This window comes from Channa argus, chromosome 2, assembly GCF_033026475.1.
Source record: "Channa argus isolate prfri chromosome 2, Channa argus male v1.0, whole genome shotgun sequence".
Lineage (NCBI taxonomy): Eukaryota > Metazoa > Chordata > Actinopteri > Anabantiformes > Channidae > Channa > Channa argus.
Window position 1 is genome coordinate 24,940,111 of NC_090198.1, and position 26,212 is coordinate 24,966,322.

Sequence of the window (26,212 nt, forward strand, 5' to 3'; positions counted from 1 at the left end):
TGAAAATGAAAAATGACAGAAGGTGGGGAGCCATTGGGGAAAAAAGACAGCAAGTGACAGTGCAAAAGAGGTGTGAGGAGAGGTGAGAGATGGAGAGGAGACGAAAGCAGGGAGGTAAGGGCTGCAGATGGGTGAGTGAGTGGTGGGTACAAGGTGGGGGATATTGAGGGTTGAGGCGTATCTTGTCTGCACAATGGCAATTAGTGGCCTAATCCTCCCCTCCTCACCTTGGAGAGCCATTACTCTCCCCTGCAAGACTAGGCCAATCAATAGCAGCCCACTCAGCCTAGGGAATGGAGCTACACTTAATACAGCTCTAGTGTCACAGCCTATTCACTCACCACACACACACACACACACACAATATGCATATACAAGGATGGGGTACAAATAAGGCTAAAGGGAGGGAAGAGGCAGAGTGCAGAGTATGAAGAGGGGGTGGTGATCACAGTGATTCGGAACTGCTCAGCAACAGACCTCTACTCCATGTCTTTCACTCACCCCCCTCTCTTCCCATTTCCACCTTTGCTCCTCCTTTTCCATGTAGACACAGAACAGACTGGAGAAGAGGCAGGGCAGACTAAATAATTAAGACAGCAGGAAAAGAAGCAGGTGAGGAAAGAAGGAAATAAAGGAGACAAGGACCATCTACCAACTGCTTCATTCTCTTCTTGCAGTTTGCAGACACTGTGTATGCTTCTATACACCCCTTCTCTTCAAGTGTACAAACAGAAAAGGCCTATTCATCATTCTTTCCTCCTCCTCATCATTTCTTAAAACACTGCACACAACCACCAATTTCTTCAGCATCGAGCACCTTTTCAGAAATACTTTTTTAATCCCTGAGGGGAAATTTCATATACCTTAATTCCTTTCCTGATGTTCTTCAAAAACTGTGCCTGCCAAACAGACAGATCTGTCACACTTTATGTGCATGAACAATAATTTCAACTAGCAAGAGCTCAGGGAGATATCAGACAGTGGTTACATGTTTGGATGCAGGAATGTATGTAGGTTTTCACTACATCTTCCTTTTTAAAAGATTGAAGGTTAGAAGTGTTCATCAGTCTTTTTTTCTTAAATCACGCCTCATTCCTTCTTGTCCATTTACAACCTCCCCTGCACTAGTTTCTACATCAGGCCCTTTTTTAACCCCTGCCCCTGACATCACTGTGCTGGACAGGAGAAAAATAATGTATGAGGCATGTGAATGGCACCAAGCTGGTGTCATTTCTGCCATATGCTCCTCCCCTTCGATCTATACAGAAAGAAGATGGCCACATATGCTGGCCTTGCAGGGAGCTCGAGGAAGAGGAGGAGGAGCATTGAAGCACAAGCCTTCGTCCCCAGAGTCTAAAATAGGCTCATCAGCTCTCAACCTGCACTTTATTAGCTGTACTGATTGTCACTTTCATGGTTTGCAAGGGTGTGCTGTGGTGTAGTGATGAGGTCAGGAGGGTACAGAGAGGTGGGGTGAGGGGACAAAAGAGGTAGAGACAGAAGGGAAAGAGAAGGAGGGTGCTGTCTCAGTCCCAAGCTGAGTGTGATTAATGTGAAGCTCCATTCTCCTCCATTACCAGACCCACTCTCCTAGTCTGCCTCCACACTTGACCGCTCAAGCTAAGCCACACATGTGAGTGTATACACACATACACACACCAAGAGCAGCATCAAAAACAAGCTGTGGTCACAGGTTGCATCTTTACAAGGATGGCACCATTTACTTTAGCCACTGACCCAGTCATAAAGCCAAATAAAATAAAAAAATAGTCACTGCAGCTTGCAGTAGTAGCTTTTTTATTCATTGGCCACATGCTATTGTCGTGAATCCCACTGGATCAGAAACCCCTGACAGGAAGATAACACAAAAATGTTTTAGTGTTGCCAAATGGCCCCTACCAAATTCTCTCAAACCATCACCACCACCTCTGCCAAGCAAGCCAGCCCCAGTCCTGCCAGGCAGAAGGTGCTCTCCTCAACCCTGCCAACACACCCACCCTGCCCCACCCCTAAACCTCCCTCCCTCCCAGCATGCATTACAACAGCATCAGCACTTAATTAAACAGTCCATTTCACACCTGGTGTGCATAGCAGTGCCCAGCCAACCCTGCATCCATATGCCACGCTACCACAAGCTTCAACATGTGCACCGTAACACACATACAGAGAAACTAACCACTGATGCACACAAACACAGCACACACCTGCTACTACAGTCTTGGCCATGTACTCACAACACAACACAAAGCCTGTAGTCTGCATCACTGAGTGGGGGAGGGGAGAGGCACACAGTGTGTGTTGCTGTGCCAGTGAAGGAAAAGGAAGACGGTACAAGATGGCGGATGGAAATAAGAGGAGCAATCCTCTGTGCCTTCTGCTGAATGTACAAATTGTATATGCTGTTTAAATGGTGCTTTGTCATGAGAAGTCATGAGAAGTTTATAGCTGCTTTGCAGAGAGAAAGACGGGTAAAGCAAATTAGCTTGTTTGTGAGTGTTTAGGGACAGTCACAGTCTGAATGCTTTTGCCTTTAAGGAACACACACACACACACACACACACACAGAGCATGGTTGTGTGAGCTCCAGGCAGGCTCCAGATGGAGAGGTCAGAGACACACTAGCCCACTGTCCCAGCATGCTCTGGGCTCCCAGAAACAAGGGGAGCCTCCGGCCACACACATACATACACAAACACACACAGACCTACATATATACAGGTACACACAAACACCGCACTAGGATCTACAAATCTACTAATTACTTCAGATTCTTCTTTTTTCAGGCCAAATTATTCCATCTATCTTGTACACCTTTATTCTCTCTCTTCTATCTCTCTCCAGGCAGTGCACTACAGTTGGTATGAAAGCAGTCATGAAATTCTGTGTGTATGTGTCTAAGAGTGTGTGAGAAGAAACAACTGAGAGGATTAAACCCAGATCTGCCTAATTAATCAGATATCAGCAGGCTTGCCTTTCTGAGGCAGTGTGTTATCCGTGTCAGCTGTGTGTTTGTTCACACATGTTAGTGCTATCCTGTGTGTTCATGCGAGCGTACACGGAATGAGTGTGTCCTTTGCACTACTCTGATACTCATTATCCATCACCTCCCCTCTTCAGCGCAGCACTCAGAACACACAGAGCTATTCATTATACTTGCCACAGACAAGTGACGAAGTATGTGTCTGTGTGTGTGGGTGTGTATATAAACAGCAGCCATGCTCAGGGTCTTAAATCAGTTCAGCGGCCTGTGGCAGTGATACTAGTACTCAAACCTAACTAAATCCTCTAGGCCTTAGGACACTGAGTCATGGCACCTCATATATATACTGCACTACTCACCTCAAAGCATTAACTGGAGAGTGTTAGACAGAGAGAGAGGAGAGGTTGAGTCAAAGTAGCTAATGAAAGGACAGCAGGCTGCAGCATGCTAAGAAATCATGAGACTTGCACAGTTGCAAAGACAACTATTTACATGTGTGGGGGGTTTGGGTGTGTGTGTGTGTTGCCTATAAATACAGGCTCTCCAGACAAAGAGGTGACTAGAGCTCCAGCGGCCTGATGCCTCTCTGCCCACCCCGGAGCCAGTGCTCCTAGCACGGGCTCTGTCGCCCCTTATGCCTGATGGCTGACTCACTGCCTACGCCAGCCAGACGGCACAGTCAGCAGGCCTCAAAAATAACAAAGGGGCTTTTTTTGGTGCTTTTATTAAGAAGGTGGTAGAGCTTTATCAGACACGATCAGGTGTCTCTATGACAAAGGAAAAGACAGGAGCTCTTGGCGGATCATGAATTACAAATAGACCAGTGCACACTCATTCTCACCTCCCATTCTCACAACACAATGGAAAATAAAAAAGCAGAAGTATTAAAAAATATGACTAAGAGAACATAACTCTTGCATTCTCCAGCTTCAACTGACAGAAATGAGGGTGAGTAACAGAGATAAGAAGGAAAAATTCCAGTGAAAAAGGGTGAGCCCATGTTAAAAATGAACAACAGGTCTGCACGGTGGAAGTGAATATTTCTTTTGGATAGGACAAAAAATTAATGAGGCTGGCATGCAGGATTGAGGCAACAGAGAGAGACAAAGGAGGAGAAGGATTGAGAGGCAATGAGGACAGGGCTGGAACTGAGTGCTCTCTCTCTTGCTGTAATAAATCATTTGCTTGGTTTTGGGTCCGGGCTGGAGAGCAAGGTGTCCAGGTACAGCAAGAAAGGAGGGGACCATCTAATTTAATAGCCAGAGTCAGATGGCACACACACACACACACACACACACACACACACACACACACACACACACGCAGAATCTTTCCACTGAGGCTCTTCTGTGTACACTGTGCTTTGTACATTTAAGTAATTAAAAGACACTGGGCACATGGTTTTGCATAATTCTTGCATGTGCTGGTATATTAGAGACTAACTTTGCATTAACCAAACATAGAGGAAACCAAAAAGACAGCAAAACCCCACAAATACCTCCCTGAGTATTCACACAATAACATTTACATAAATCTCTCAACAAGCATGTCTCAGCCTTAAAGGGATAGTCCAGAATTTGACATATAGTTCTACATATTAGTAAGCAGTATTTCAACCACCTGATACTCATTTCGTATTCATAGTCACATGATCAAGCCATAATACACACATTGATAAGCACGGCAAAGTGTATGTGCACTCACATAAAGCACATTAAGTGGGTCAACTAGAGTGGCTCCTCTTCGTCCCAGCATCTCCAGGGACACCAACTAATTTAATCCTGTGTGGATATCACTCCATTGCTATTAGCAGTTCTGCACTCAGCCACACAGAGTGGCAATTGAAATTTTTTAAACACAGGACACACACGCAACAACAGATACCCCACACACAATGTGAACAAATACACAACCACACACGTACAGTATAAAGGAGGCAGAGACACCTAATCTATCACTAAATTATAGGCAGAGGATAGTGGGCCTGGTGGTAAAAATACATTTAGTTGAGTTATTACTCAAAGATGCTAACAAACATTTGTGCATTAAAGAAGTTTGTCACTGTTGTTGCTATAGGATCTGCCACAATCTCTTTATATTCTGGTGTTTGAGTTAATGAAACAAACTCGATTCGCGTTTCTACCCTTTGTTGGTTTGGGTTTAAGACACAATTTACAAATCACATACACATTACAGTGTGCACGTGCACACTGTCAATATCACAATAGAACAAAATTTTATCATGCAAACAGAAATAACTGCAATATGATAGTTGATACGATATGGCACATCTCTATAATATGTCCAGCTAAATATTTTTAAATCAGATGTTAAGAGTAAAAAATATGGAGATTATTAAATTAAAAAACAAGCTAAAACCATAATATGTACAATTACCTGTCAAACTTTACAACTACTTCTTCTTTACATTTTGTGATGTGTAGTGAAAATGCTGCTAATTTAGACCAGATTTAACCGGGCCTGAAACGAAAAACGAATTTTGACGAAAGACATTGTCATTTTACCTCGAGGTTCTTCAGCTTGTTTTGCCAGTTTACGGAGAGCTGCAGCGAATCCAGAGTGAGACTGGGTAGCTGGGCTTCCATTGGCTACGATGGAGCCATTGAGAGGCGACGGCGTGAGGGGGCTGACTGTCGCCGTAGTACGGGTCGCCGTGGAGATCATTCCTAACGATGGTGACTTTGACTCATGGCTCATGCCTACAAAATGGAAAACAGGAAGGGAATGGGAAATTTATTATAATGCAATCATATATAAGGATCTGATTTGTTCTATTTTCCAGTCCAATCAGTAGATACATACACTCAGATGGCAAGTAGGTATACCAAGCTAAAACCAATAAACCCTCCACTCATAAAGTTAGTAACATTCAGTTTTTGTTTAATTAATTTTACAGGTGTTGGTTTAGCTCTATGATCATTCTAGAAGATGCAGTATAGTTCAGTACAACTTCTAAAACAATCATGCAGCTGAATCCACACTTCAACAGTTTCAACAAAAACTGAACAGTCTCCCCTTCACGAAAGCAGGGTTTACTGCAAAACTACATTAGTTTTATGTAAATGAACCTAATCAACTGCATATTCAAGAAATATGCAAAGACCAATACAGATAAAATATGTGAGCAGAGCAAGGTGCATTGCTGTTTCCTTGGACACAGAAACACGTAGGGCAGGGCATCTGTTTATGACAGCTGGAGTAGATTGAGATTGACTGGTGGTTTGAGAGGCAGAGGGGCTTTGGTTGTATGGTTTAGGGTGAAAGGTCAAAGGTTAGGAGGGCAGGTCATCCTTCCTTTGCTCAAAGAGCACCAGTCTGTCTGCGCGCCTCCAGAGGTGCCACAGTTTACACAACATCTCTCCTGAGCATGCTTCAACACAAGTGTGACGACATTTCTTATGGACAGTATCATTTGCTACATGGAATCAGCCATTATGTGGCTGAATCCAAGCAAATTAGCAACTGACTGGCTCCTTCACACAACTTAAGGACAAGTTTCCCTTTCATATGGTGGTTGAGCCAAAAAAGCAGCCAGATAGGTGCTACTGAGACTCTTCTTAAATCAGAAGCAAAGAGAATTCTAACACAGTAAGAGGAAAGAAACTGATGTTTCTGCAAGCTGGATATTTTTTAATTGTAGAATGAGTTTTGAAAGAATTACAAAACAAGGTGTCAAGCTCAACAACAACAGACAGAAGTTGATGCTACATTAAAAGGAGCACCACACAAGAGGTTAATTTTTCATCATGTCAGGTCTCATCCTAACCTTGGATTTATAAAGAGCCCTGTAGTGGTTGGAAGGGAAAGACTGTGAGGGAGGGTGAGGAGGGTTTAGATGGCTGTCCCCTTCCTTTCTGTGTATGTGTTGAAAGGTGACACTATGTTGACAGCCCCTCAGTGAGTGGAATCCCTAAATGCCACAACGTTGTGCGATAGCCCTGTGTGCTCAAGCACAACGCACACGCACACACACACAAACACACACAGAGGGTGGCTCAAAGGACAGTATAAGTTCAGACTAGGGTGGATTGTGTGTGCTAGAGGTATTATATTTTACACTAAAAGACACAAGCACACACTGCGGATTGTTCAGAATCCGCCATAAATCCACATTCAAAGTAAACTTTCAGCCATCAGAACAACTTCTAAGACAGACACATTACTAACAGTATATCAATAGCACTATTAGTATAAGTAGGAGGTATATCTTGGTTTACCCCAGAAGTTGGGAAGACTATAAAAAAAAAGATCATGTTCCCTCTTGAAAAAAGAGCAGAGACCGTGTGTGTGTGTGTGTGTGTGTGTGTGTGTGTGTGTGTGTGTGTGTGTGTGTGTGTGACATTCCTAACACCTCTTTCGTTGACCTGCCTGTAACCTCCCAGTCACCCAGTGCACTCCATATGAACTCAGCACACAATTAATAATAGAATCAACAATGCCTACTGTATGAAGAACACACACAGCGCCACTGAGAGTCAGGCAAACAAGCAAGAACACACACTATCTAGCCAGCCCAGTAACTTTGTCAAGGCACTGAAGTGCTGTTACTTGCTCCCTACTCAAAGTCAAAAAGAAGAGGGTAAAAGAAATACAATATCAACTTTTCTAAAAAAACTAACATACTAGATAATCTGTCGGTGAATACTAGATATTACAATTTTCAAAGCCACACACCACTCAAATAACACCACAGTACAAATAGATGGATGTGAGTAACACAGAGAAAGCAAAAAAGGACGAGCACGTAGTTTGACGGATACACACACAGACACACATCCGGAGGTCTGGCAGTAGTTCATGACCCTCCACCCCACCCCATAGATTAAAAGCGTGGCCGAAGCTCCTTACTGTACAAAGGACTTGATCCGCCTGGATCCCCCATGGCTGCATCTTCACATTGAGCCCAGCCCAGCACACACCGGCAGCCAGCGACAGGACACACACCATCTTCCTGCTCCCCTTTCTCTCACTCTCCGTCTGTCTACCTCCTCTTGCCCATCAACCCTCTTTCCCTCCCTGCCTGCCTTCCTGTCTCTCACGCTGCCGCTCACAAAGACCGTTTAGAGCTTATCTAACAAAGCAACACACCACACACGCTGCCTATCTCTCCCCTCCTTGCTCTCGCTCTAAGTGAGAAAACAGAAATTCTTAGCCTAGCAGCTGCTGCGATGTCACATGACCTCATACCCCCCCATACACACACACACACTCCTCCTCCTCCCCTCTCAACCTATAATTCCTCAGCCATTTGCAGATAACAGACAGAGGCATGCATGCCCTGCCAAGGCGAGCTGGAGGAGGGGGAGGGTAGAAGAAGAGGAGCTGAGGAGGAGGGGAAGGTGCTCAGCTGGTCAGCACATCTGACCCCTTTGCTAAGAAGCGACAGGCAGGGTGTATGTATTATGGGTGCTCGTATATAGATGGATGGAGGCTTAGGTTAAATATCTAACATGCCCTTCCCTTCTTAAGGCAGAAAAAGTAAGAACGAAAGAGAAAGAAAGAGAACATGTCCTGGCCTGTGTTAAGCTCTACAACATAAAACCTTTTGTGCTACATCTTCCTCAATTCAGTTTGCTTTATGGTCCCAACTGTTCTTTACAAAAAAACCCTCAACCACTCAAAAAAGTAAAATAAATAAATTTTCTTGAAATCAACCAGCATTATTTCACACAAACAAGGAAGTAATTCGAAAAATGTGCACGTGCAATCAAACCCCTTGGCGATCGCACGCGCGTGCGCATGCACAGGCACAGGCTGCATGCAGATACATGCACTTAATTACAATAAGCGGTTATCAGGGTGGAGGAGACTGATGCGTAATAGTGGTTGGGGGTGGAGGACTCAGGAAAAGGGTAAAAGCGTGGGTTTGACTTCCCCTCTGTCCATCCTGCTGTCATTGCAGGGGTGTGAATGAGTTGTTTCTCTAGTCACTTCCTCCTTCCGTCACTTGTTACTTTTCACAGAACAGCAAGGGAGTGAGAGAGCGATGACAGGGAGAGAGATTATCTTTGGGGTAGAGCCAGTATTGAACCAAAGGCCACTACTTGACAAGGTCCTTCTTGATCCTCAGGCTAGGGTCTGACACATCTAAGAAAACTTAGCACTACCGCACTTTCCTTCATATTTGTCTCTTTCCTTGCTAGCATCATGAAGATTCCTCTGCTGCGTTTGGAGTAAAGTATCTCTTTGCTTTCTGCATTAAAGTCGTCCACTTGTGTGAAGCAACCACAGCATCAGACAATATCATGGCAGGGAAGGGCCTGAGGGGCTTAGAGTGTTAGCATAAGTTTACTAAAAATGCTGCTTGGACTCTGTCACCATGAGTCCAAGCTTGATATAGATCATTGCCCATCTCTCTGCCTTCACTTTCTGTCAACTCCTCACTGCTTCATGTACAATAAAGGAAAAAAATCTCAATATAGAAATCTGACTTTATTCTAGCAGCTGAAAACCCTCAATCGGAAGATAAAAAGCAACCTTCATTCATTTAGACCCTAGTGAAATATTAACACTAGGATTATTCTGATTACAAAAATAGTTTCAAAGTATTGTGGGTGTACTGTGAGTGGTTTCTCTACTCTGTTTCCTTGCTTCTTTCTAAATGGGAAAACACAAGCCATCCATGTCACAACTGCCTTTTCATCAGAGTAACTAACAAAAAAAATGGTGTGATTTAAGTAATCTAAGTTGAGTAATGTCTTGAAATAATTTCCAGATAAGTAAACGTGCCTCCACTTCCTACCATCACTCGGTTATAACTAATTTGTCCAGAATTTAAGGCAGGCTTTAGCTATGCGTCCTCCAAACATCCAGCAGATGGCATTGTCTCCCTGCTAATGAGGGGGGGGGTCCTTTTAAAACACAATACGCCACACTCCTTTAATCCAGTGACACACACAAATATGATCTTAGATAATATTGCTGTGGATTATAAAAAAGACAAAAGGCTAAATCCACGGGCAAGAACCGCATTTGAAGGTCTTAGGAGATATTTATTCATTATGTCTTTTGGCACTGTAGCCAAAGTTTAACACTTTTGCTGAAAACCCAAGGGTTAAAGGAGTCTGTTACGCACCAAGCTTCCTGATGCAATTAACCCTTTTTATGCCGTTACGCCTAAAGGGAAAACAAAACAAAGCCTTGAAAAAGAAAAAAAAGAAAAAAGAGGAATGTAGATTACAACAAACCACACACAAACATGATCCCGCCCATACGCACACACACAGAGCAGATTGACTGCTAAATGACATACAGTAAACACACTGTTTTAACACCCCGCTGGGAATAAAGCCGATCACTAACTCCCATAGTCAAACACACGAACACGCAGTTCCACCCTTTTGCTGGTTGGAATGCAGATTACTCTCTCTCACACACACACACACAGAAATGCATGCATATAAAGTAAATCCTCTTGGCTTCTGTATGCCCTGGCCAGTGGGGAGATAATGCAGTGGCAGCTCTAGCAGGCGGTTAATCTTTAACCAGGAAGGGATTTGCCTATCAGCTCGTTAAAACTAGCAGCACAGTGCTGCTGGCCGATCCATCTGATCCAGCCACAGACCTGGCTTGGCCAAGTTCAACGCAGCATGGACTGGAAATGCACTGCCTGAAACTAACCGTTTATCCACAAAGCATCTGCCCTCAAATGAGCAATATGAATGTTACTGCACTAAACTGGCAGCACTACATGTGTGGTCAGGCAAGCGACTAAAGCAATATTTCTGAACATCTTGCTGTTCTCATCTATGAATACTTTTGTAGATCCAATGTAATACAGCCTCTGTGGTTTGGTGTTTTGTTCCACTCCTACATTCCTCTTACTATCCTCTAAGAAATAGCACCCTTACTGTTTTCTGATGTCTTCTTTGCTGTGCTATCAGAGCTTTATTTGCTCATACAAAACAAACATTTACTTCTGCTTAACATTAAACCGTTTTCACCTGCAAAGGCTAGGGAAGATATTTTATTATGAAAGAGCCACAGTATATTTTGCCAAAATTGATATTAAGAATGAAATTAAAATTGCTCTGCACAGTGGGATATGGACATTAGTCAGCAGACCATTTGTAAATACAGCAGATTAGAATAGTAAACAAGATGGGATCATACCGAACTGACTGTATTAAGAGGTGCAGGTAACACGTTTACCACAGTTTGTGTAAGCTGGCAATACATCATCAAGATAAACAACGCCTTTTATCATATCGCCTTATTATAGAAAAGTGGAAACTCCCTCATTACTCAAATCATAATCTCGGATCACAGTGGGTCTTGGTAATCGAAACTGGAGGTATCCTATAATCATAGGACACAGCTTCAACCAACCACCATTGGTGACATTATTTAGACTAAGTTAGGAGCCACTGATACAAGAGGGAGTTTAGAGTCAGCTTGATGAGTACATGTTATTGTAAATGACTGACGAACTCTTTAAGTGGCTGAAGCTCTGCTGACGGGATGAAATGAATCAGAGAAAGGTATGTAAAAAGTTCAGAATGAAGGACACTCAAGACTAAAGACACATATAAAAAGAAAAATCAAGGTGCCTAAAATACCAGTAAAGCAGGTGTGGATGAAACCAGTCTCGCAAAACAGGATGTAATATGGGCATAACCACTACTACCACAGCCACTTTAACATGTATTTCAACTTTAAATGAGTTTTAAAAAAGGCACCTAGTGTGGTGGCAGGAAGCATAACTCTGTGGCTGACAAAATCAACACTTCAAGTGATGTACTGTCTATAAATAGCACTCATATACTTTAGCCACACGCAGCATTTGAAGTTGCGATAAAAGAACAAAGGATGATCTGCAAGGTGGACAGGCACATATTCCAAAGCAGCAAAGAAAAAGTAGCTCATGTAGGTTAAACGGAAGAAAGGATATGATCACAAGAGCAGCAGTAAAAGCTCATACACATGAATACATCAGATGTGTCACGGAAGTCACGAAAACCTGCGGTCGCACAAGCACAGCAGGATAAACCTGCTTTGCTTGACTTTTGAGATGAGATGTCAATGCAATCTACCCCCAGGCACTATAGAATGGATATGTGTATGTGTGTCATTTCTTTTACTCGAAACCAAAAAGAGAATCCCAATATCAGAGAATTCCTTTAACAGCGGCACTACGGCTGCAGAGCTGGAGACAGAGCAAGGGAAAAGAGCAAACGAAGGAAGAGGAAGAAAAGGGAAACAAAGAGAGACAAGTGGGAAAGGGGGGGGGCAAAACATAAATGAAGAAATGGGGAGGGAGAGAGAGAGAGAGAGAGAGAGAGAGAGAGAAAGAGAATATTGCTTCTGTTTGAGCTGTCATTATACAGCAGGCCTCCATTATGGAGCTACAGCGGAGAACAGAGTACATATCCCTCTGACCTGGCTCACTCCCTCTCTTGCACACGCACACACATACAGTTTTCCTGTCCTTTACCTTGTGTGGCTTTAAATGACACGGCTTTGTACACGAGTGTGCGCACAGCTCATGATTCATCCCTCACCTCCTACTTCTCTTCCTCTTGCTCTGTTTTCACCCCCACCCCCAACCTGCCTGCCAGCAGCTTGCAACAAAAACACAGAGATTTCAAAAGACCAGCCGGCATCTCTCTCCCTCTCTTCACCTTCCTCTCTTTTATTCTCTATCACACACACAGCTACAGAGAAACACAGTGTGTCTTGAGGGTAGGCACGAGCTGAGATGATTTTCACTCCTCTTCTCCTCGCTGTATCCGACTCACACACTCCAGCAGCGCCATTTCCTATGTCTGTTAATTACATAGCGGTTGTGGTAGGGGTTGCTGGGGTTGTGTGTGTGTGTGTGTGTGTGTGTGTGTGTACGGGTGCATGTCATCTGGGGAGTGTATGGCTTCTCAGAGACACCAGCGTGGGCGTATGACAGAACAGTCTGGTTACGCTTCACAATGCTGCTTAGAGAGTGTGAGCACACACACGAAGAGACACTCACACACACAGTCACATAGCACACAGAAGAGCCTTCTGTCTGTGTCTCTGGCTCTTTGTGGTCCATGCCCCAGGAGTCAAGCTGCTGTCTGTGTGGCTGTGCCCTCTCTAACCTCTCGCTGAGGGGGGACACAGCCTTGCCACACCACTGATACAGTAGGAGCGCCAGCTTCAACCCCACTCCAGCTGTTTCACTGAGAGAAGGACTCAGCTCTGACTCACCATCTCTGTCATCAACATCATCGGGTTGTTTCTCTTTCTCTTAATCACCCTCACAGAAAGAATGTGGCAGTGAGGCTTTTCCCAGCAAGGTGGGAGATATGAAAGATGTTGCATGTCTCACATGAACTCAAAACAAAACAGAGGCAAACATAAACAAAAAAGGACCTGCAATGCTTATTGTGGTTTCTGCACCTGTGATGCTCATCAGTGTATACAAAGAGGCAAATGCACAAACACTAGCACACAGGCAGCCTGCATGTCACAACCCACGGATCTGGACACAATGTATTGTTATGTAAGGTAAAGCTGTCAGTGCCCGGGGACATTACTGCTTGCAACGTATTTCAGTTATTATCATCTATCAACTTTCCCTCTCCCTCCACAAGCATTCTCAGGAGATGGGCGCTGTTTTTGCTGGCTCCCCTGAATATATTCGTCACCTTATCCTCTGTTCAACCTCTCTCTCCCCTCTATTCTCTTGTCCTGGCTGTGATGTACTCTGCTAGGTTGTGGTTGCCTAATTAGCACTCCAAGTACTCTGTATGGGCCCTGACTCCCAAGCGACTCCACAGCACACACATAGCCTGTGCGTGCGCACGCATGGTAAAGGCTATCTGCATGCACACTCTCAGACAAACACAGAGCATCCACTTCACTTTCCATAGCAGAGTCCAGTAGCTGAGAGTTGCCCTGTTCATACAGTATCTGAGTGTGCATCCCTGAAAGTGAGGATGGTCTGATGTATGAAGCTCTTTTCTGTGTAGGGGAGGAGAAGACAATATGTTGTCATATCCACAGATCTGAGAGAGTAGTCACACAGACTAGATTCTTATTGACCACAGAGCTGAGACCTGTAGTGTCCTTCTTTCGCCTAAATACAAAACGTGAGTAGTCATCACTAGAACAGAAACTCCAAAGAACTTTGAGGGTCAAGACTATTCTTAACAGCTTTTGTGGGAGGATTTCTATCAAGTTTAGCATTGGTAGTGTTTGGATGTTAGACAATTGGAATCGGTGCAACCTTTGAAAGATAGGCCAAAAATAAATACTCTACACTGACAAATGAACAACACTTTCTTTTAAAAGCCCCGATCCTTATGGTTTTTCTAGTCCACACAGGAAATAAGTATAATTCAAGATTGGTCTATACAAATAAATAAATAGATCACTGCAAGTTCCACATGACCTCAGCTATTATTTATTTATTTATTTAGAAAATGTTCAGGGCAAAAACTTTTGAAATGGGAGAATGTTCTGCTTGTCTTTGTCATCTATATGTAATAGTAAATTAACACATTTAGGTTTTGGACTGATCAGACAAAACAAGACATTTGAAGATGCCACCTTGAGCTCTGGGAACATTATAAAAGCCATGTAATTTTCTCTTACCTTTGGGGTGTTTATTTTATCTATGTACAGAATTATCACACACTTTGTCAGTCAGTGGCAGTGCAAAGGGGAAACGCATATGGTAGATGTGAAACTGAGATAAAGAGTCAACTCATATTGAAGATGTGAAACTGAGATATAAACAGTAACAAAAAAAAGTACAGTGCCCAAAATGGATAGCCCTTAGTTATCCAAATGCTAGCCAGATATACCAGGTCTAGCTGGCAACTGGATCTTCTTGGGGAGCATGTATATCATGGCAACTGTGGCCTTAACCAACACAGCATGCAGCTCTGTCCACGAGGTGATTAAAACACTCCAAACCACCAAACCCAATTCTCTACTTCAGGCACATATCTGACCTTGCTCTCATACACGGGCAATCATGCTATCAAACAGACACAAACAATATGACAGTCAGCTGATAGAGCAGATATCCCAGAGACAGAGAAAGAGAGAGAGAAAGTAGCAAAGGAAAAGAGAGGCAAACATAACAGACATGTTGGAGAGAGATAGAAGCAGCAGAGATAGAGAGTAAGAGATATGATGATGTGGTAACAAAAGAAAAGGCTTTTGTTAAAGAGTAGCTTCTAGCTGGGTTATACTGTGAGAGTGTGACTAGAGAAGGCACAAAGACGAGACAGATAGACACAGATGCACACTGTATGAATACTAGAAGAAGAATAGACATATCACAAAATGCAGATAGACAGTAGCTCCATTTGGTGAGGCCAATAGTCAAGTATGATCAGTATTGAGTGTGTGTATGATTCGCTTATCTACTGCTCTCATGTAGCCTGTGTTGTGTTTGTTTGGCTAGTGCTTATCAGACCCTGTGGTATGACAACGACAGCAGCAAACATCAGCTACACAAACATACACTCACATAATCTAAAGATATCTGGAACAAGGTCTGGTCTTGGTCTGGTGAATGTAGCAAGACTGACATGTGTAAATGAAAATCTTTTTTTCCCCCAATTTGCAATTAAATCCAAGCTGAAATTTAAAAACACAAAGAACAGCATACCAGGAAATGTGCTATGTACTGCTGTCCAGATAAAACCACCCTGGGTAAGACAGCACATCTCCAAAGGGTTCTTGAAGCAAGGGATTATTGACCACCAAGAAAGAGCGCCCAACTCGGCTGTTTCTCTAGTATTGTAATTCACTTCAATAGACCACACACAATGCTCAAGATTGGCAAATACAAGTACACAAACATTATCATAGTGGTAAAAGGTGGAAACAACATTCAAGCTCAGTTGAGAGCAATAAAAATAAGAGGTTAAGCACAGTGAAAAAAAAAAAGTCAATGTTTCCCAATGTTTGTGTAACAGCCACGTCACTTATTCTGTTTCTGGAGAATAATGGTTGCCTGCTAGACACCTGTTACACCCATACTGATGAATTTAGGAGAACTAAGAAGAACTACAGGGGTGTATTTCTACAATGAACCTATAATTTCTTTGTGCCGTGAACTACAACCCTCGTTACAGAGATGCCTGATCCTACAAACAGAGTGCAAAATACTAATTTAAACTCACAACAGCAACCTGTCAATAACTGCAGGTGTATAGGAGATAACTGTAACAACTGGAAAGCCCTGAGTGCAGGTTTTTTTTTTGTTTGTTTTGTTTAAATCGGGGACCAGCCCTTGTTGACATTACACATATTCTGTTTCAACATGTAAATGTGCAACCATACATGTCTCTAGGTGTGTGTGAGTGTGTGTGCACCAGGCTGACTGTGACAAGCAAATGAGCACTACAACCCTAACATCTTTAAAAGCATCCATCAGGCCTCCCTCAGACACAGCACACACACACACACACACACACATACACTACCTTGTGGAGAAAAATTAGGTATTGTTTAACAGTAATACTGGTTGACACAGGCAGATGTGTATCTACACATGATCGGCTTAAAGAGCAGGTTAGGCTCGCTGTCACATTGAAAATATGCGAACACACACACACAAAGTGATAAGCAGCTTTATCTGTTAAATATGGAGTAAAATGTGGTAGAACAACAGTCATAAGGCTGATGACTTTTTTCATTCTCTGGCTATGTATTTCACAACTTCTTCGAATATATCTGACTGCCCATGTGGTCGCACGACTTTCCCCCCATCTTCCCTTTAGATACTTTATGACATGTTTGTTCAGCTGTCCTCACTGGTCATCTAATTCACAGCTTACCTTTACTACCCGTTTTTACAACCCGCAGAGGATAGTTTGACACACAGTCACTCACACTCATCCTCTCGATCCCAAAGTGAAAAGCCATCAAACGAGGCTTACAACAACAAAATCTAACAGATGTATCCAGAGAGAGGAGACAGGATAACACATATTAAGAGCGAGAAAGAGGGAGGGAAAGATAGAAGCAAACAGAGGCAGAAGAGAAGGAGCCATGCTGCATGAGGAAAACCCTCGTTTCCTAAAAAACCTACAGTGGTTTCTCTTCCAAAACACAGTCAGACCACACAATGACCCCGCCATGATACACAAAGAGAGCGGTGTGTGCACCCACATTTTCATACCACCTCAGGACATTGTTGTAATGCTAGTCAAATCTAAGCTTCGCCCAGTCAAACACATCCTATTCTCTCTAATAGGGAACTATGTAAACCCATGCAAAGGCCTCTCCACAGTCTGTGCTATTCAAAGCTATCAATGTGGGCTGTTGATAAGGAAATGCAAAGTGGGTCACCTTTAACTCCAGGCTCCTTGTGTAAACAGTACGGGGAGCTGCTTGGGACTCTCCTAATCACTCTCTAAACAGAGCCAGGTGCTGTTGCCACAGACAAACTGTCACCTACACTCTGCTAGACACAGCTGCTGTCTAGCCCCCAGATACTCGCAGCACTGCAGGCTACCGCAGCATGACAAACAGCACAACAACACCTGAAAACATGCCAACCCAGTATAGGCGCTATCACAGTATAAAGGTTTGACAACTTCTACATGGCAGATCACAAGCAAGAAATTCTGTTCCTCAGAGCAGGATTTGCATAAGTAATCTTACACTCTTATCATGTGCTGAAACATCAGACACATGTAAGTCTGTGACAAGGGAGGATAAATCCACCTAAACTGATCCAGCTCACAGCTTTTATTACTTCTGGTTGTGTTTGTCCCCATTACTTAGTTTTCTTCTCTGTAGATGGGAACCTACAAAAACTTGATATTCATGGAATTTTGTAGAGAGATAAAGATCACTTATTTGCATTTCAGAAGTGCCAGATTTAAAATGTCTGCTACTGGACACTTTAAAGTTGTTTGCTATTTGTTGTTGCCATATGTTTGTTGGCTTTTCTGGTGGGGTTGTTGTTAGGTCAGTAGAAAAAGTACTTTTTTAGGTTCGGAAAAGGGTGCACAAATACCAGAAAGTATCCAGACTGTGCATCTGCAACTCACATGTATGCATGAACCAAGCATAACACATGTTGAGCACACAGTTTCCCAAAAATAACTTCCATCATCACCATTGCCATGTGATGTGTTTGTAATATATCATTTCTAAAGTTTTCCTTTTAGTTAACATAACACCAAAGATATAGCTGCCACATCTTTTTGCAGGGACTGACCGTGATCTAGCATCTCACATAAACGCAAGGTGTTTTCTCCCAAGACTAACTGAAGCATTAGTCATTGAAACAGCTAATTTGGCTGACCGTGTTGGGGGAAAACTAGTAACTGTAAAGGTAATTATCTTACGTGGAATCAACCTAAGGGATTCCAGGCAATAAACTATAACCCACACGCAGTTATACTTGACATATCACTACTGGAGTTTCTACTTTAAAACACCTAATCAATCATTTACTAATCGTGATTGATTTAAGAACACATAAAGCTAAAAGGCAGCGATCAGAGTTTACCCTGTGGCAGCAGTGTAATGCAACAGGTCAAATGCTGGGTTGTGTGTTTGTGTGGGATTTTTCCTCTGTGAAAGGGGTAATAGTGGTGACACTGGCTGTCATCAGTGGGAAAGGTTATAGTTTAAGCCTGCCTTTGACCTCAACTAAAACCATGACACAATACAACCTGAAAGCACTCTGTGCACATATCCAACAAGGATACATGTGACATGTCAGCTTTCATTCATTAATCCCAGCTTTTCGTGAGAAAAATGGCCAAAGGTTTGCCAAATAAATGAATTCATGTGACAAGTACGTACAATCAATATACACAGGGCATTAGAAAAAGATCAATTAAAAATTAGAAAGCAGAATTATGTGCTTTGACACTTAATAACACCTCTAATTGTCCTCCAATGCTAAAAATAAACACGTCCCATTCATTAATTTTTGATGCCCCATAGTGTACTTTGCTGTACATGGCTCTACTGTGAGCCATTCCTTGTGTGTGACGCCAGGCTAGTTTCAGTAAAAAAATTAACTACACACCAGAATTATGCCAAAAATGACACAGCACACAGCTATGTTAGATGACAGACAGATGCCCATGTAATGCATGACCTATCCCTAGATCCTGTCAGTAGCTGTTAAAGAGACCAGTAGGACAGAGTCACTAGAAAACCAGGAGGCTCTAATTCCCTGCTCTTGCAGTTATGGCTAATCTTATCAGCAGCGGGTAAAACACACAACAAGGCTCCTTCTGGCTGCAGATAAACTCAACCCGCAGCACAGTGAGCTCAGCAGAGCCTGTTGCTTCACCACTCTGTTTGCAGATCGTGTTTTAAAGCCGAGAGGTGTGTGATGAGCGTGATGAGTGCTGCGTGTGTTTTGTGTGTGTGCGTTCCTTCCCTGCAGAAGCAGCTGCTCTACGCGCCTGTAGTTTAGGAGAAGTGAAGGAGCGCGTGGGAAGTGATTCAACACGGTCCACCTGCCGCGCGCACGCGCGTGCACGGGGGTCAGATCCTTTACCCGAGAGCACCAAATGGTCAGCATGTGTCTATCTCGCAGACAGTCACATTTATAGGGAGAAAATCCCCCCTCCCTCCGTTCCTGCAAGGAAGAAGCAGCACAGACCAGGCGCTCTCCGATCACTTTAAAGTAGCCAGCATGACTGGACACTACGAATTACCAGACAAGTCAAGCCAACAAAAGTGCACACAAAGGGCCTACAGTAATGGCTCTGGCGGAGACCCTCTGAGATGCGTTTTCTATGATAATCCCAACAGTGCACCGGTAACAACGTTACAAGAAGTTAATTTGAGTAGGTGGGGGTCGCCCGCTAGTTCTTTTAGTCCTTCAGGCCAAACTGAATTTTCTAAAGCGATTGTTTGAAAATCCTTAACACAACAACGTGTCGGGTGGTTTTTAAAAGGGGCTTAAATCGCGACCTGAACCGGAGGGGCACTTTTTCAGTTGTACCGACTCTCTCTCTCCCTCACGCGCACACACTTAGGCACGCGCGTGCACACTCAGGGTAAGGCATCGATCTTAGAGGAAAAAAGAAACACACACAGACAAAAACCAGCACCGTTTCCTCGACATCGTAATGACTTCCTCAACAAAACCCTCGCCGTACGCTCGTTTACACGAACAACCTCCGGCTTTTAAAAAAACACAACTACACATTTAAACACCATCACTCACCGCAAACAAGTATGTGCTATTCCAGTGTTTATAAATTTGTAGGAATTTCCCCTGTTCAGCAGTGAAAGCGCGGATCCATCCCTCCGTCGAGAACAGAGACTCCGCACTTTTGTTGTCACGCAGGAAGCTCCGACGCCTAGCGAGGCCACAGGGACGGAGCAGAGCAGAGCGCCGGGGAGAGGAGGAGTGAGAGGCGGCCGGCTGCTGGGAGCCGGGGAGGTGGGGCTTTCTCTCCGGCAGGGGCCGGACACACAGACAAGCCGGAGGGGGCGGGGGGTAGAAGCACCTGCTCCCCCCTCCTCGTCACGCCTCCGGACCACAGGGCTGACCCCGCATTGTCCCGCAAATAGGATAAAGAATGTCTTATCCATCTCTGACCAGGATGCAGACAGTCACTTCCTGGTTATCAAAAATTTCCTCAAGAGGGAAAACAAACACGGAAAAATATAATAATATCAATAGGACAAAAACAATGAGACTGAATTGTAGTTAACTATTCTTCCTTTTCATCCAAATGAGCCTATGATCACCTATATACAACAGTTACTTTGACTTGAAGTTTCAGGATGATTCAGCCATGACATCATTAGTCTAGATTAACTGATTAGGAGATTTTTGCATATTTGCAAGTTACAACGCAGACTATGAATTTGCAGTTTTAATCTCTCTACAGTCATACTTATACAATCTACACGCACAACAGGATTCCTTCAGTGTCCTCAGTGTTCCTCCGTGATTTGTCCAGGGCAGTTAACATCTTTGTATTTCTCAAAATACGTACATCCAAATCAACAACACCCATTATTCCTGCAGCAGTTCAATTGAAACAGTAGTATCTGTAAAAGCATCCCATAGACTACAATACTACCATAAATGTCACTTGTCTAAATGAGTGGTTCATACAAAGAAATGTCTAAAATCTGGATGAATACTATACTCTGATAATAGTGCCCAGATATACAGTATACATACAGTAGGCTAATAAAAACTGGAGACAGTAATTCAAGCAAGTGTCCACTAGGGGACAGCCACTCATCAAAAGCAAAGGGAAGCCTCAGCTGACATCCTCCTCCCCTGTTGGACTTATCAATGGTTTTACTGTGGATTAGATACCAGCGACTGCACGGGCTGTAAAATCAAAGCAGCACTTGTAAGCAGTAAAGACAGGGTGATCTCCCAAAGCCAAGGATGAAAATAAGGATTAAGCAGGTGGGGAGGAAGTGGGATGAAGCCCTTTTCACATTGTGCCGTAAACTGCTAATTGCAGTGATGCACTGGATCAAATGGAAGCCTAATTATGTATTGTGTGGCTCCTGCCACAGCCCACTTCTCTGTGCTAGCAGAAGGTACAGCATACAGTGTGTTCCCCTTTAGGCAGCGGGACCATCTTCATTGTACGCGAATAAATCTGTGTGTTTATGTGTATGTGTGTGGGTATTGCGTGCACGTCTTGTCTTTTATTCAAGTGATAGTGCATCTCTCACCTCTGCTTGACCTGCAAAGGGTGAGTGAGAGAGCAGGTTGACAAGGTATCCTGACTAACTATGCAATGCCGAGACCTCAGCCTTTGATCTGTCTGCTGTCTGAACACATGCTGCCCCAAGTTCAGCTCCCTAGACATTAAGAAAGCCCCCCTCTGTTCAAATAGGCAAATAATTAGCCATTAGAGCATCAAAATGTCTTAGTTGGCTCAGAATTCTTTAGGCAATTTTTAATTTTTATTCTTTTTTTAATCACTAATAAGGTATTTCATTTAAAATCAGGTAATGGATTCATCTAAGCAATGCTAGGACTATTGGGTGCCTAATGTGCACGCTCTAGTAGAGCCACAGTATGTGTACAGTATGTAAACGCCTTAAAGAACACATGATCAAAATGCTTTTAAATCCTGCTCCCACTTGGGCACATAAAATAATAAACACACAACCCGAAGAGTCTGAACACAGCTTTAAAATGCTTGCTCCATTTAAAAAACCCTCAAAGTTGTTAAACACATTTATGTTTTCACCAACATTCTTGGTTCACACACTTTCAAAAATACACATTTGCACTGAATCTGCAATGAGCCTCTGCCTAATTATGTTCCTCCTACTGCACTACTGTACTATGGGAATCTGCAGGGTATTCCTCTTCTCCCCCGTCCTCCTTCACCAGCCCTTCTTTTTCACCTCCTCCACCTTCTTCCTCTGATACATAAGGCGCCTCATTCCCCTCCATCCCTCATTGATTTGACTACTTGCCATTTTCAAATCCTCGCTCCCAACATTGACACCTCCTCCACCTCCTCCGTATTTCTGCAGCCTTTACTTCCCTGTGCACCATACCTCCCTCTCTCCAGCCCCCATCTCTCTCTCTCTCTCTCTCTCTCTCTCAGCAGCAGACCTGGCCTTAGGCATCGTTAGCTTAATTTAATAAAAGGGGCTTAAGCTTTTGAGAGGCTTTTGAAGGATCTGACTGCTGTTACATTCATTACAATCTATCAGCCACAAGAGACACAGCCTTGTTGCATGGCTAAGAAAGAGAACAAGAGTGTGTGTGCATTTGAGTGTGTATGTTGGGGAGCTTGTAATAAGAGTTGTTCTAATTATCAAAGAATCACACAGCCTGTGAACTCACAACTCACTCCTGCTCTACCTAATAAAATGGCATGTAGTGCAGGGTTGCACTCACACACTGTAGTCTTTGCAGTGTGCTAGTGTCTGTTGCAACTCTGTGTCAGTTTAAACATTTCTGCATCTAAAAAGAAAATGCTCCTTCCCCTCTTTTGTGAGGGACGGCTGTAGAGCAAACCTCTGGCTTAGTGTTCCACATTATTCCTAGGCAAATATTAAATTAAGGCGACAGTGGTAATTAACATGCAGATCAGATGCCATATGAAAGACAGAACAGAGGCTACTTCAAAATGAGAGGTTAAACAGAAAAGAGACAGAGGGATGGGGGAAAAAAAATCAGAGCAAGAAAGGAAGCAATAACAAGGTAGAGTGATGACCTGAAGTATTATTTACCTGGCTGCCTGAGCTGCTATCATTATTGTGTTATCACGCAGCTGTGCACAGCCACACTAATTCAAAATCCAAAAGCATAAGTAAAAAAACTGGAAAAAAATGCTATGAGCTGAAACAGATTATCATCTTCATTATCACTTAATCTAACAGTTATTTTCTTAATAAATGTTTGAGTAAACAGTAAAACTGTTGCCAATTATCTTTATTAAAAGTAAGCAATTAACTAGTTATTTTAGGATGAAATGGGATCCAGAATCCCACGACGACATGTAAAATTTAAAATTCCTCTTTTCGTGACCTTTGTTTTAGTTTTATTACATTAGAAACAAATCTTCCATTTAAAGCAGCTGTAGATAATTTTCAGAAAAAATCCTCGTGAATTGTAAAACTGCCCATATGTAAAAACAAAAGACTGACAGTAGAGCCATTCCCACAGGGTTCCTATTAATAACATTCTTCACTTGACATTAACAAGAAAAAGAAAAAGTAGACAGTAATATATTTGGTTCCAATGCAAAATTGGATGTTTGCATTAAACAAAGCCCCACCAACTTCAAATGTAAAAAACGTATAAAGTTGAATTAGTGATACAGACCCCGCTGACTTTTGCTTGCTCGACCACTTAATCCAGACCTCAGCCTCCCAGCCAAACACCACCAGACACCTTCTGACTGACATCCACAAATGCCCAACCACAAGAGACTTACTGACTATTCAGCCATTAGAAATGCAGGGGATGGGTTATCTTTAGGCCTGTGTGTGTTAGAGTAGACTTTGAGGAGATTAGATGAAGGCTGTACAGTAATCCCTTTCATATTTACTTTACATGGCTGAAAATATACTGCTCATCTGTCCATCCTCTTAGCATACATACATAAGCATGCACACAGCTCCATATGGTGTAGATAGAGAGACTTGCTGAAAAGACAGGACACATGGCATTGTAGGAAGTAGGAAAATAAAACAAAAGGCATAAAAGCGGATGTGTGGAAGTGTGTGACATGGGTTAAAGCCGAGAGAAGGAAGGAGGTCTGGGGACTGAGCAAGCTTGGCTGCGTTCCCTCCTTGCTATTTTCCGACTGGGCATCTGTGTATGTGTGTGTGAGCAACAGGGGAGTGTGGCGAGGCCTATTAACAGACGTAGGGGTAATAGGCAGGGGGAGCCAGGATGTGTCTGAGCCACTGACCTGCCCATTAGCTCTCTCCACTCTGCTAAGCCCTCACATCGATCACCCAGCCACACATCATTGATCTGGAAAACCAGGCACGAGCGCACTGCTTAGACATACCCTCCATATCTTACAGCTTTCAGTGATACCGTTTGTGTGTGTTTGAGAGAGTAGAGAGAAAGAGGCTTTCTGGGTGGGTGGGTGGGGGTGTGTGTGTGTGAGTGAGAGAGAGATGGGGTGGGGTTGTAAATGTGAGTGTGTTTCTACATGTGCAACAGCTTGCGTGCTCTTGTGTGTTTTATCTTTATGAATGTTAGCATATCTCCGAGTCTGAGTGGACACACACATCTTCACAAGCCCTTAATGTGTATACAAAATGTCCAAGGAATTTAAAAGCCTACTGTTATATCATTCCTCCCATTATTCAAATGTATTCCACCTTCCAACCTCTCTGCTCTGACATAATTAACAATGTACACTCCTCTATTAGCCACGCTGGCAGCAGCTAATTGTTAGCTGTCACCGTGAATGTTCAGAGCACACAGACACCCTTAACCTTCTACACACTATGATCACGTCCATACACACAGACAGACAAGCACAAAACACACATATACTCTCATAATTGCATGCATACACACTTCTACTTCTCTGTTTATTATTCGCCTGTCCATTCTGACCTGTAAGCAGACTTTTCTGCTCTAATTGCAGCTGCAGTTAGTAAAGAGTTGAAAATGTATGAACAATGTCTAATTAGATGAAATTGATCCCACCTCACTCTCATTGTTGAGATGTAGCCAGACTCCCTGTTCCTCTCAATACAGCAGCAGACCAGAACCAGAATAAAAGCAAACAAGGAGATGAAATTACAAAGAGAAATTACTCTTTTATAGTCATGCTTACCCCAAAAGAGATAATAAAGGGACGATTACAGGCAGAGTGTGAGTGAGGGCGAAAGGAAACAGGAGACACCAACAGAGAGTGAGGACAAGAAATGGATGGCAGCAGTACAGATGGACACATGCATCCACGTCAATCAGCAGCAGATGGGACTGGATGTTTTAGCAAGGAACTGAGGGAAAAATATAAACCTGCAAGATGGAGGAGGTACACAGTAAAGTTATCCTGGGTGTCTGTTTTTACATATACAAATTTGTGCAAACACATTCTATTACTGGTGCTATACCACCTCAGGTTGCAATACAAGTTTGACAACAAACAAAGCAACGAAACAGCTCTTATTGTAAGAGCCAAGTAAAATCTTTTTGTAAACAAAGACTTTGACGTATCTGTGAGTGTGAAAGGAAGTTCTGACATCTCTTGCTTTGAATGTGAATTATGTGGAGTTAAACTGAACTTGCAGGTTTAATCCTTAAAAAACCTGTACAAAGGCCTATTTTGTGTCTTGAATGTCACTTTTTAAAATAATATTAACCAGCAGAAATCTTAGGTGTTTTTCACTATTCACACCTTCTCGCACACACTCATTTACCTACTCTCCCACTCAACCCTAACGCACACACATATCCTCAAACAGATGGCATAGGGCCTACGGTAGCCACAACAAATATTTATCTAATCACTCTTACTACCCAACAGCACAATTTCCCTCTTGCAATTGCGAGCTATTCAAAATCATTATGCTTGTTCTTGGAGTTTACAAGAACACTTGTATACTGCTCTTGTGTGCCCACTTGACCAGTCTGCACTGAACATTCCACATCCCTACTGTTATGTCTTTATGACTTCCAGGCATATGTGTCCACAAATGTACAGTGTGCTATAATGCAGAGTGGTGAAGGTACAGCAAACATAGAGAGGCAGAGAGAGATTTAGCCACAGCCAGTGTGAGTTCAAAACCATGCTAATAGGGTTATTGCATTGATTTCCATTTAGC

General features: G+C 43.1%; 1 protein-coding gene across 4 annotated transcripts in view; it reads right to left on the reverse strand.

Annotated features, from left to right (window-relative positions):
• gse1b (Gse1 coiled-coil protein b) overlaps nt 1–26,212 on the reverse strand; it is a 163,825-nt gene that overhangs the window by 19,842 nt on the left and 117,771 nt on the right. For 2 of the 4 annotated variants that reach the window (XM_067487016.1, XM_067487021.1), the window contains one exon: nt 5,506–5,700. In XM_067487016.1, the coding sequence (XP_067343117.1) occupies nt 5,506–5,700 (195 nt within the window). Of the gene's footprint in view, nt 1–5,505; nt 5,701–7,849; nt 8,090–20,141; nt 20,328–26,212 lie in introns of those variants that run through there. The other 2 variants (XM_067487038.1, XM_067487030.1) reach the window with 2 other exon arrangements.